General features: G+C 34.6%; 1 protein-coding gene across 1 annotated transcript; it reads right to left on the reverse strand.

Annotated features, from left to right (window-relative positions):
- Positions 1 to 12,586: 12,586 nt before the first annotated feature.
- On the reverse strand, positions 12,587 to 13,125 carry LOC113305419 (uncharacterized mitochondrial protein AtMg00810-like). Its single transcript, XM_026554458.1, has 2 exons — positions 12,805 to 13,125; positions 12,587 to 12,715 (listed from the first exon to the last, which is right to left on the reverse strand). Exons 1-2 carry the CDS (start codon positions 13,123 to 13,125, stop codon positions 12,587 to 12,589), a joined length of 450 nt encoding a protein of 149 aa, XP_026410243.1.
- Positions 13,126 to 14,365: the final 1,240 nt, after the last annotated feature.

Here is a 14,365-nt window from a genome sequence, read left to right on the forward strand (position 1 = left end):
CTCATCAAAATAATTTTTTTAATCTATTCTATTCTAATTTATTCTATTATATAAAGGGAACACCCCTTAGCAACAGTATTTGAAGCTGCACATTTTGATTTGCCTGAATTACCCTCGCCTCAATTTTTTTGAAACGCCTATCAGAGAAAGATATCAAGGATTGTATTGTAATTGCATTTTAAGTTCAAATCTTTATGGATCTAAACATTTAACAGAAGCAGGTTAATGGATAAGGATCTAAAATCAGAGACTAGAGAGGAAAGGGTTGTTTTTTATAATTGGGTTTTGAGTCTAATTTTTCTATGATTCCAGAAGAATCTAGGATTTTCTATACAGGAGAATTAAGGCATCATTTACCCCATAAAAACCAGACTATTTTCAGTTTTCTTCCCTTCTTTATGTGGTTCTTTTCTGAACCAAATCAAACAATTAAAATGTCAGGTGAGGAGGTTTAAAAGATCCTATAACCACTTCCAGTTTTGCATACAGTAGACGCCATTATTTCTGGAGCTCAATTTCTCAGCAATACTCAAATTCCTTCATCATTATGTGATCTTTCATTAATTTTGTGAATACATTCTCGCTATTGCTAATGATTTGGAAGGTAAAGTTTGTTATTCTTTTTTTTTTGATTGGTTGAGGCATGTGTTATTAATTTTGATTTCATTTACCTTTCTCGAAGATTTAATTGGTACTCCAGTGGTTGTTTTATGATCAAATTTCTTTTTGGACTGATTTAATGTTTCTGCTTATAAGAATTAAGTCCCTTTGTATATTCTTGGAATATGAAGATAATTTTGCAATGATGTGTTTTGTAATATCCAGTTAAACTTTAGCCAAGTAAATAGGTATTGAGTGGTGGCTGTTTTAGAGTTGGAAGAGTTGGAATTGGATTGTTCCGTAATGGTTAGCTTTAAAGAAGTAGGTCAAGAAAATTGTACAAGGAAGCTAGATGTACATAACGAACTCAGCTGCTCAAGCACAAAATACTTTACACAGAGTATTGGATAAAATGCCCTAGAGAAAAAAAAAAAAAAGTGGTGAAAGATGTTCCTGCTATGGTGCCATCTTTGGATAGTTTTGTGCATATACATGCATGGGTGATTTGTTGGTAACTTTTGATTAAATTGATCATTTAAGGTTATGATTTTTTTTTTAGGAAATGTTTTCTTTATTGTCGATTAGAGTTAATGATTCTTGCACGCACGCGCGTACGAACGTTCTTGTCTAATATATAAAGAGAATTTACCTATGAACAGTAACATGAAGCTGCAAAAAATGTTTTCCGTTTTTGCCCTTGGATTTTATTTTTGTTCACCCCCATACCTACATAAATTGAGGGTGTATCCGTATTTTAACTCATTTTGTTTATAAAAGCCGGCCCCCATAAGTGCTACTCTTGTTACAAAATGAACCCCAGTCCATTTGCACGTGAACAACCTAAATCAATGGGGTACCTTTTCTAATTCCAAATATGCCCCATATTTTATTTGTTTTTTAAAGTAGCACCCACTAAATAAAAAGTGAGGGGGCGTTAAAGTAATTAGACAAACCAAGTGTCTATTTTCCTATATGATCCCTGTTCTGCATTTTTATTATTAGAAGGTATATAAATAATTGTGAGTATAAATGATTTCATTAAATGCTTAATTTCATTTCCTAATGTTTTCTTCCCAATTTACCAATCTTTTCGTATAATAATTAAACTTTGCATTGTATTGTATACTAGGCCTTTACCCGTGTCGTAACGGCACAGGACTTGATCATTGTCTATTTTGTTCATCGTAAAAATTATGCCACCAAAACTCATTAACACCTCCCGATGCCATCAACTTGTTTATTTATTTTTTTAATTGGGCTTCAACATAGGTACAACAGTGTAAAATGATTGGTAGAAGGCCGGAGCCCCAAATCAATCACATTTTCAAACATTGCTCATATTCTAATTCCACGTAAACATTTCTCATATTCACATTCCACATAAAACTTGAAATAGTCATGATTAAGTAGTACAAATATGCCTTATCGAGAGGATTTAGTTGTTTAATCCCGTATATCTTCAAAATTTCCAGTTTAATTAGATAAAAAAAAACAAATATTACCTCGGTAACGATAAATGTTCTCTTAGTTTAAGTAGTACAAATATGGTTAATCTTTACAAAATTTATGTTTTGTAATTCATACGCTCCTTTAGGATTAAAATGGTTAGTATTTAACCAATTCTTCAAAATCCTATGGATCTATGCGTAGTAGAACACCACTTCATTCACTTCTTCAAAATAAAGTAGTGTCCCTACTTCGAAAAGAAATAAATCATCAAAGGTCGTTCACCAAATTTGTAACAAAACTGAAAACACAAAATTACTTCAAAATCAATCAGATTGATTTTACAAAATCGGTTAGCTTCAGGAATTACTTTTCTCTCTTTGGTGATATAAATTATTCCAAATTTACATAGATTTATGTTTATTCATTTTCCTAAAGTTTAATAATTTGTAATTTTTGATCCATTTGTTTTCTTATCTTTTCTCTTTACTTGTTATCATGAACTATTTCTCAATCATGCATAATCACATGAAGTCGAGGAGAAATGGCAGAAACAAAAATCATGGCAAAAAAAGGGAATAAAGAGAGATATAAGAAACTAAATCAATTTACAATTGGTTCGCTTGTAACCTTATATATGGTCAATTTTTTTATATAAGTTTCATCTTCTTTCCTGCCCGAACCGACAAATCTTAAAACTACAAATATTGATTTATCTTCTCCCTGTAAAAATATGGCCTTTAATATTTTATTTTAATTCAAAAAAGAATAAAAGAGAAAAAAAAAACAAATTTTAAAACTAATATCAAAAAAAAAATAACAATTTTTTTTTTTAACCAAGGGTAACTAAATAGTTAACCTATCTTAGGACATCTTTCTCATCCTACTACCACTACTTCTTCTACTACCACCACCACCATGAACATCATCACTCCACCATTCTCACCAACTCCCACCACCATTACCCCAACGCCGATCCACCACCCCCACCGACTATCATAACCACCACTAATGCTTACTGAAAATTTATTATGTATTGTATCGATGAAAATATATTTATTTGATTAATTCAAGAAACATTTATTATGAAATATCAATAAAACATTTATTATTGAAAGTTAATTAAATTAATCATTTTACAACCGCAGATTTAGCTTTCCCAAGAATGAATCCAGAGCGTCCTTTATCTTGACTAATTGTTCGACCTTTCTTTGTTTTATTAATTTATTTAGTTATTCAGTCGGCCGTAACGACACGGCCTTCATAATAAGTTAAAAATATTATGTCAATTTTAAACCTTGTATAAACTAACTATTGTTGTCCATGTTTTAACAACTTTTTTATTATCAAGTAATTGAGAAACTAAATCAAGGGTAATTAACTACGCGTACTTAAAAATATGTAATTTTCAACAGCTATTGATTTATCTTCTTTTAGGCGCGTGTAGCGGTGGGGATATGTGTATTCCTATAATTAACTATGCGTATTTACTTAAAAGGCGGACATGGTTTAGTTGATAATTTCAAAGATATGTCTGCTTTTGTCATTTGTATTAGCTAATAAAAATATATTTATCATCATAATTAGTAAAATAATTTATATATTATCATTTTTAATTTGACATTTAACAAAATATTATCATGGCTAATTAATAGACTATTTATTATGAAGAATTATGGAACCTTAATGACGTGATAACTTTTGTCCGTTAGATGCATTTCTAATCTCAATCACAACCATCACTTATGACAAACGATTATATCCCTAGATTTATCTATTGTAAGGATAAATCTGAACTGCCACTTACATAGGCAAAGTTATCCAAACTATGGTTTATATTCTTAATGATAATAATAAGAAAGTGAAGTAACAAAATATTAGTATTGACTTTGCTTAATGGGATTGCATAAACAAAACATAAATTGTTCCATTATATGAGTTACCGGAAGATCCAGATCTATTGTACTTGTTCCTTAGATTAGTGGTTATTCATGCGTTTACAGGGCTTAAACAGCGCCGTAACTAATATCTACGATATTATTAGATTAGTGATTCGTTCGACCTCCGCCACCGCTTCCACAACCTACTATCACAACTAATATCTATTGATATTGTTTCTGTTTTTATCAAAATTACTTATTAATAGAAATAAGAGAAATTTTAGAATGAAATAAATTAAGAGATTATTTATTATGAGCAATCAGTGAACAAATATTATTATGAGAAATTAATAAATCATTTAATATCATCAATTAGTGTGGAACACTAATTAGTTAGGTATTTATTATATTAATCATTTAAACAGAATATATTATTTCACTCGGTAATTATTACAAAATTGTGGTTGGCAACCTAGCAACAAGCTGGGCTCCAACTCCTTTTTGAATATCAATCCCTAGTCTATGAAAAATGAAACTACCAAAACCACTACCGGCATCATTGCTAGCTAAACAATTCTTCAGACGTTTGAAAAAACATAAAGTATCTTCACCGATTTCCCCCAAAGTAGAGAAAGCTAGAACACCCAGACCATAGTCGTGTGAAACGCACTTGTCTAAGTATTTAGTGTGTTTACGCAAAACAACACTAGAAATAGCCTTGCCGAGGACGAACGTGCGAATATCTTCACCCTTGAAAGGGGAGACACCCGTAACATCCATACAAACATCTTGACCATTCTCCCAATTGAGAACGAGGATATCAGCAAGCCGTAAATCCTTGTCATCATCATACAGGAACCCAAGAGAAACTTCCTTACGCGCAGCCACACTGGCTTTGTAACAAATGTCAAAGATAATGTCACGTACGAAATCATATCGAAACTTAGTTCCAACATCTTTAGCACAATGAAGCGCGTGGTCTCCAAAGATATCCATAGGTCTGTGACAGCTTGAACCCATTCTCAACAAACAAAGGTATACCAAGGCGGTAAAAAAGGACAGCTCTGAACTGTCTTGGGCCGATGCATTGGTTGAGTCCGCTAATTGGTATAGCTAATAAATAATCTTGTGCATGCTTAATTTGGTTACACTGCCACAAAACTGAATCTCTTGCAGACATAGTAAATTGGTCTGGGATTTTCTTCTTGATTGCATCAAAATAAGTGAATGCCAAGGAATGCATGGAAGGGGGGAGGGAGTATCATCGACGCGAAAAGAAGAAGGTAATCCACATACCTGGATGAAGTTCTGAAGAGCCAAACGAAAAGCAAAACATTTGTCTATTAAAAATAAGTTACCAAGGATCACCTTTTGCACCGAAGTAGTCTGGCTCTGAGAAGCTAGATAACAATAGGTGCTTGTGTCTGCCATTGTATAAATACCCAATCCACCGTCCTTGATTGACAAGGTAGCTAATCTCTGCTGTAAAGGACCAAAACCCTCACCATCACCAGTAACAAGGAGTCTCAAGTACTTGAGCAAATGATCATCGAAAAGCTCAGTGGCTTGTTGCAGGGCAGCTGGATTGGTAGTATGCATTGCAAAATATAATCTAGACACTCCAGTTCAATTGCGAAGTAATAGCATCTCACTCTGAGGGTCCTTGAGTTTCTTGATGGCATACATTGGTTGAATAGTCTTGTTCACCCTACTCACCATCATATCACTAATAAAGTTCAAATCCAGACTCACGGGACCACCCAAAAGTTTAACACCATTAGACGGTCTACCAATATCAGGGGGGAAAACACCATCTTCAAAACTTCTGGGATCAGACGACGGCCAAAAGAATTTTGTTTTCTTGATATTGAGATGTAAACCCCTTTCTGGCCCTTCAGATTCTATAATGCGCAAGGCCTTGGCAACCTCAAGTATATCACCAATGATTGTACCATCATTAAGATACCAAGCATGCAGATCAAATTTACAACTAGAAGCAATAGTCTTCACTAGGAGGTGAAGTGTCAAAGTAAATAACAAGGGATCGAGAGGGTCACCCTGTTGGACTCCAAGAGCAGAAGATAAAATATATTGGTCGTAGTAGATTTTAGCAGGTCGCATGTAACAAAATTCTACCCAACGAGAAATACCTGGACAATGAAGACGAACCTCCTTGATGAGCTGAGATCTACTCACCATGTTGAACGCATTAGAAAAGTCAATGAGCAGCATTGACAGCGTGTCCGAGTGACCCTTCGACTCCAGAAGGCCATTTACAACATGTAAAATTCCCTCACCCGGAACAGGCGTACCAACACCGAATTGGTAATCACCTAAATAGGAAGTCATATCCTTTCCGACGGAGAAAGCAAATACCTTAGAAACCAGTCTGCGCCAAACCGTGCCAACCGCAATTGTCCTAATACCACCTCCAGGCTTAAGTAACGGAGTCAAAGGCGCACTAGCAATGAACTCGCCTAAACCCTCGGGGCATTTTCCAGCCAACCAACGGTTGACAACCCCAGTAATAGAAGCAAGTCAGTCGTCCGCAACTATCGCAGCTTCCCCACTCATTGCATCAACCAAATGCTGCGCACGCAGGCCATCTCTTCCGCACGATGTGCCTTTCGGAAAACTCTTAATAGCACCTAGAACTTCCCGGCCATCCACAATAATAGAATTAAACATACCTTCATCACAAAGTATTGCAGGAGGAGGCGTTGCTGGGTGTTTATTAAGCAATTCAGTGTACGTGTTCTCATTACAAGGGGCGACCCCATTGGATGAAAGCACTCGAATCGCGGCAGAGAAATGGCCATACCTTATTTTCTTTCGGCAAGTTGTCAACCCTTGTTTCTTCTCATCAGCTATCTTATGCCCATTAAGAATAGGGAGATTCAGCATCTTGTCAACCAAAGTAGAACAACCGTTGGGCTCTTTACAAACAACTAGAACATTGTTAATGGCAGCTATCTGGAGGCGCTTCCTGTTGCCAGATTTGGCCTCAACGGAATTCCTAGGTCTATATAATGCTAAGGTACAAATGGGCAAGAGCAAGAGCTGCAGCCAGACAGTAAGATTAGTTGGGTTGACGATAACCTTGTCAAGGCAAGCTTTAAGCGATCGCGAAAACGAAAGACGGGACTGATGCGGAATGCAGGTTACAATCATGAACTGTCTCTGATATACAATGTAGAAAGAGGAACACCAGACTCTACCACAGCAGCCCCACCATCAACCTCAGAAACATTACAAAATGCGTCACTGGCAGTTCCCAAAACAACAGCACCTGAAAGTCCCCCATTGCTAGTTTCCAGAACACCAGCAGGCTTGGTTATACCATGAATAAGAAACTCTGTCACTGCTCCGTTGAACGGCCCTGCAACAACATCACCATGAGTCAATCCCTCCCGACCCTTACACGGCATTTTCCAGGCGTGCAGGTGCATACACCTACAACACATCCACATCCGTAAGTTATGAAGAAACTTCTCCCAGGCCAAGTAGATATGGAGATGATTTGGAAGAAACTATCTACAGGAAGTCTTGTTATCTTCGGAATGGAAGTGTTTGTCATGTATATGCCGCAGTATAGATCCCTTGGCATACCCCCTGCCATTAATACCATCACGACAACCATCAAAACCCTTAAAAGGGCAATGACATAAGCCAGTAGAAACAGCCTCATATGTGGATGACGATGGGTTTAAAGGCGACAGGGAAGAGGGGATAGACGTCAACTGATTCTGTGAAGAAGAGGCCCTAGTCGATCTGGCCATGAAAGACACAAAAGAACCCTAAAATAAAAGCAAAAACACAAACCCTAAAAGAAGAAAAACACTCCAGAAAAAAAGCCGAAAAGAGGAAAAAAAATCAGTGGAAAAGTGGAAAGGAAAAAGAGAAATCAAACGAAAAACAAAAACGCAAGAGAAACGATCCACAACCATGGAAAATCCGGTGAATAAAGCTGGCTTTCAGTCGCCAAGGAAATCGCCGGAAAGAGAAACATCATTTAATATATTTATTATATTAGATTTTCATTAATGGGTCATTAAATGTTAATTTTATGGGAGAAATTACAGCCATATATTTATCAACTGGGAGTTGAAATCTTGGCCACCACTTACACGTGCGAGATGAAGGTGTGGTCAGGAGAACCACAGTCATAGATTTATCTTTTTGAAGACAAATCTGGACCACCACTAACTCAGACGTTTCCTCGTTAACAAAATATTGTTGTGTGATTTTACTTTTTTATTTCCGCAATTATAATTGTTATATAATTAGAAGTAAAATACACAAACGTTACAACCCATTTACTTGATAGATAATCCTATAGAGTTTGGTTAAGTCCGAACCTATTATCAAGTAAACACACTTCGCTGATTGTATTGTCTCGATCTCGTATCCATATACGATCACTCGAAGTGTGATACCGATTTGTTGTATTGTCTCGACTCAGTCCATAAACAATCACTTTCGGAAGAAGGGACTTATAGGTGGAAAAGCTTTAGATTGAGGTATATTTGGGTACCCTCGTATTTTCAAAAGAACATAAGTATTACATCGGGTCTAAGTTACTATATCCAAAATACTTCGGACACTGCTTCTGGTGCCTTGTTTTCTCAAATTCCTCGTTGCATTCTAGATAGTACATGCAACACCAATCATTTGCGAAGTGAGTTATTTGCGCAAGTGTGGTCAATGTCTCCCTTACATGTAATAATAATAACAACACATCAATTTTTTTCAAGGCGTCCAGTTGTAAATGGTATGAATCTAATAGATTTGACTTGTACCCCAATCTTAGATATCACCTTCTTCACACATAACATAGCAATTGAGGAAGGACAAATCTTGACCACTCTTTACATAGGCATAGTTAGCCAACTATGTTTTGCAATTGTCTTACGTGGAAATTATTATTAATCTATATTTTAGTCGGCTCCTGTCGAAGCTGATCTAATTAATCCTGTAGTAAGTTAATCTTAAATTTTTGACCTTATTTATTGACCAAATTATTGAAGTATTCTCAATCATGTTATGCTTTGTGTGATCTACCCATCCGTATCTACCATACTTTCTAACCCAGTGAATGAAACATATACATATTGATTTATAATTTGATATTGTTGATTTGTAATCAACAGTTGGCATGATTTGAGAATGTAAAATATAAAAAATATTCTATAAACATCGGAGGCGAAATTTAGAAATTATGATTTAGAGTTTTTTATGATGATTTTGATGAACAAATATAATCTTCAAACAAATATTTTAGAATGCAAATACATTTTCCCGGTCAATAAGGTTTTATATCGGGAATTGAGTGAAATTTTGTTGTCTTTGTAGGTAGTTGTCGCGAAACAACTCGACATTGATGGTCTTTCAGGAAAAAGAATGTAATAGTATTTGAGAATGCGATAATGTTCTCTTACACGGGTACACCAATTTCCTTTATATAATATGGATACCGTTTCGGTGATCCAACAGTGATGATCATATTGTCTTATACGTTCCAGTATCATCCTCGAAATTATTGGTTTTTGTCCTTATCAATCGTGCTAAAAACAACCAATTAAATCTTTCACAATACAGTGTTGCATGTTTTGTGAAGATTTTTTTTTTTACTCGGTCAATAAAACTCACTAAAAAGCAAAAAATATTATTATCCACTACTATTACCAACACCCACCACCATAAAAACCATCCACCGCCACTATTTCTTCCACCAATAGTAATGTTACCGCCTCCATCATTTACAAACACCCTCCACCGTTTATACTAACCCTACTTCCACTACCACCATTAGAATTAATATAGTTTTTAGTAAAATTATTTATTAATAAAATTATGTATTTATGTTAGATTATTAAAGGGATATTTATAATAGAAATTTAATTAATCATTATGAACAACAATGAGACACTAATTAATAAAACATTTAAAAATGGTTAAGTTGAACAAACCCTAGCGGTAAATTTATCTTTTCCAAGGACAAATTCTGACCACTCTTTACATAGACAAATCGATAATAAATAATTTCATATGTTCAGATCTTGATTCGTGTCGTTCGGTTAGTTATTAGATAACATGGAAATTGATTGCACCAATTTTTTTAAATGGAAATGTGTGGTATCGAGTTTATTTTAATATTAGAAGGATCAACCACGTTTTATACTTTATAATATAAATATAATGTTACATATTTTGTGGTGTTACGAAATTAGCATAATATATTTTTGTTCACCAATACCCGCCACCACCATAAAACCATATGAATCCATTTTTTTATCCACCACCACCTAGTAGCAGAGCCAAGGGTTGACTAACCTGGTTCTAACCCCTTAAATTTTTAATAACTACATAAATTTTTTAGTTCATTTTATAAATAGTACTTTGTCCATATATATTTATGGTTTACTCCACGAAAGTTTAGATTTTTTTTTTTTAAAGTAGGCCTCCTCAATGCCAATTTTTGATTCCACCACTGCCACCATCACTACTGCGCCCACCCCATGTAGTTTATTGGACGCAATTCTAATTTTCAATCACAAATGCCATGTATGAGGTTTAGATTGAACAAAATGTCGTCAATTGATTAGTTTCATTATTTTTTTCCGTGTATATATTGTTTTTTGTATTGCAATCAATTTTATTTTAACATTAAAAATCATGATTTATACGATATAGTACCAAAGGTAACAGGGGTACCATTTGGGTGATCCAACTACGATCATGAAAATATTGTCTTGTATGATATCATCCCTGAAATATATGGTACCTTTATTTATCAAAAATGTTAAAAACAACCAACCACATCTTCCACACTACGATGTTATCGATGTTGTAACATCAAAATAAAATTAATATTGTCCATCACTACTCCCCAACACTCGCCGTCATTACTTCTTCCACCACAAACCAGGGGCGGAGCCAGGATTTTGAGGAAAGAGGGAGAAAAAAATTCTTGGCAAGTTGGATACATGTGAAAAATGGACTTTATATCCCATTTTACGATAAAAGAACAAAAATAAATATAATTGTGCTTGGATCTGCCCTTAACAACCACTAATCTTTCGGCCTCCACCTATTCTACTACTCATTGTCGCCAAAAATGTCTATTGATATTATTTATCAAAATTACTTATTAATAGAAATAAATATTATAATTAATTTAAGAAAACATTTATAGTTAAAAAATGATTAGTCATTTATTATGAGCAATTAGTGAAACACTAATTAATAAAACACTTTATAATGAATAAATTATTTATTATGTGCAATTAGTGAAACACTAATTAATAAAACAATTATGATATTTAAGTTGAACAAACCACTACCGTTGATTTATCTTTTCTATTAATTCCAATCAAGGTGGAACACTGGTTAGAGGCCACTCTTATGACACAATAGGTCATGAGTTCGAACTTCCCTGTTATAATTTTTGAAAAATCCATATCTTGACTTGAATATTCATTTTTCATTTGTAACATTGGAATTAATGCCACGCGTGCGAGTTTTAGGGGGTGGTCAGGAGAACCACAGCCTTTGATTTATCTTTGCCAGGACAAATCCTGACCACCACTAAGACAGGAAAACTTAACCTAGCTTTGTTTTGTACTAATGATTATTGTATGGGTATTTTGAATTTTGTATGAATAAGATCTTTTTTCCGGTTTTGCATAATAATATTAATAGCCTTCAACGTAAAGGGTTGGTCGATAATTTCACCACGCGCATAGCGCGTGTGCAGCAGTCTTGTGGAACATAATGAGAACCAAATTTATATATTCTTATTAAAAAATATATTCTAAGAATATGTGCAAAGAACTTAGTACTCTCCAGTCATCCTCAATTTTATCTCATACATTCCATTAACCTCAAATTCATCCATATTGCACGCAAAATTGTTCCGCAATTACATTGGATCATTAGTAATATTTATAAACATGAAGGAGAACTTCTAACATATTTCACATACCAGCGAAGATGTTTCAATAATATTTTAAAACGTTTTAATAATATTTTAACGTGTTTAACCCCATTCTCCACAAGAAAATAGATTGTGTGAATGAAATGTCTTGCACTAAAAATTCAGCTTCTAATTGGCAAGATTAGTCATGGCATGTATATTCTGGTAAAGGAATTGTATTCGATATATTGAAAGAGAGTTTACAACATGTTCTTATATAGAAGAGTTAGCATAATAAAAGGAAACAAGGTAAGGGAAAATACAAACTAATCAAACTAGATATACATGCTAAGAGAATAACAATAATATAAAATATATGAAAAATACACGCCATATCTTTCAACACCTTCCTTCAACCTAAAGATGGTGCAGAACACATCTTGAGGTTGCTTGTCAGAAATGCAGTCGAGGAGAAGGTAGGGACTTGGTGAAGTGATATGCAAGTTGAAAATTTGATCGAACGTAAGGCAGTATAATGGTCTTTTCCTTGAAGTGATGACGTAGAAAGTGACAGTCTATTTCTACATGTTTTGTACGTTCATGAAAAACATCACTATGAACAATGTGGATAGTAGCTTTGTTATAACAATATAGAGGAGTCGACTCTGTTAAGTGAATTTCCATGTCACCAAGTAGCACATCTTAACCAAACTATTTCAAAGGTAGTATGTGATATAGCTCTATACTAAGCCTCAACACTAGAGTGAGAAACCACTGACTGCTTCTTACTACGCCATGAAATTAAAGAGTTGCCTAGCAATACAATATCCGGTGGTAGAAGGTCTATCTGTAGCATCTCCTTCCCAATCTCAGTCTGTGTACACGAAGACGAAAATATGATGTAGAAGAAAAATGTATACCATGATATAAAGTGCCCTTGATATATCGTATAATTCGAAGAACTGCAGCAAAATGTGAAGCACGAGGAGCAGACATGAATTGACTGACAATATGAACTGCATAGCTAATATCTGGTCTTGTAACAATCAGATAATTAAGACTACCAACAAGCCAATGATACAAATTTGGATTGGAAAGAACTTTTGCATCAGCGGCATTGAGTTTGACATTCAGTTCAAGAGGTGTTTCTACTTTTTTTTTATCAGTTAAACCAGCAGGAAGAATAATTTTAGACGCATACTTAGATTGAGATATGAAATACCCATCAGGTGATCTATTAACTTCTATACCAAGAAAGTAACTTAAAGAACCAATATCTTTCATTTCAAAGCATGAATGTAAGAATAATTTTAGAGCAATAATACCTTATGTGTCACTACCTTTTATTACCATGTCATCAACATATAAGAGAAGAATTACCATTCCCTTTTATTTTTCTTTTTTTATGATAAACATTGCTGAGTCATACGGAATTTGAGTGAAACGGTATTGAAGAATAGTTGTGGAGAATTTTTCTAACCAAGCACGTGGTGCTTGTTTATGACCATACGAGCTTTACTAAGTTTACAAACTTGATTAGGTAAGTGATCTAAACCTGGAGGTGGTCGCAAATAAACTTCTTCCTGAAGTTCTCCATGGAGAAATACATTCTTAATAGCCATATAATGAAGATCCCACTTACGTGTTAAACCAACAGCTGGAAGAGTGCATTCTGTAGTCATACGAGCAACAGGAGCGAAGGTTTTTTCGTAATCTGTTCCATATTCTTGAGTGTAACCTTGAACAACAAGACGAGACTTACGTCGATCTAATGTACCATATGACTTTGTTTTAACCTTGTAAACCCATTTACTTCCCACAACAGGTTTTCCTGGAGGTAAACCTACCATGTCATATGTATCAGCTTACTTGTGTGTTGTTAACTCATCTTTCATTGAGTCTTTCCATTCTGAAATTGCTGAAGCTTCCCTGTAATTCTTTGGTTCATAATGGTATTTTATCCCAAAAAGTAACATGATGAGAGATACGTAATCTGCGGTTATTAGGATCGTAGTATCTATACCCTTTATGTTATATACCATAACCTAAAAATACACACATGGAGTTCGTTTTGCTGAGTTTACTATGTTCTCTTTATGAAAGAAGAACAAAACATGTTGAGCCGAAGACATGCAATTCAGAGTAATATAGTTTCTTATCATTCAATTTTTCATATGGTAATATACCTCCTATTACAATAGTTGGAACTCGATTGATAGTATAAACAACAATGAGAACAAATTCACCCCAGAAATTAGAGGGATTGGAATATGAGAGAAGTTGATTTCTAGCAGTCTCAATGATATGCCGGTGTTTTCGTTCAACAACACTATTTTGCTTTGGTGTTTCTATGCATGATAGCTGAAGGGGAGTACCTTCTGATTTGAGAAGTTCTTTGAAAGGATTAAAGATATATTCACCTCATTGGTCAACTCTAAATACTCTAATGACTTTTTCGAATTGAGTTTTGATCATTTAAGTGAATTCGGTATATATTTTAAGAAATTATGCTCTTGAACTGAAT

This window comes from Papaver somniferum, chromosome 8, assembly GCF_003573695.1.
Source record: "Papaver somniferum cultivar HN1 chromosome 8, ASM357369v1, whole genome shotgun sequence".
Taxonomy (NCBI): Eukaryota; Viridiplantae; Streptophyta; class Magnoliopsida; order Ranunculales; family Papaveraceae; genus Papaver; species Papaver somniferum.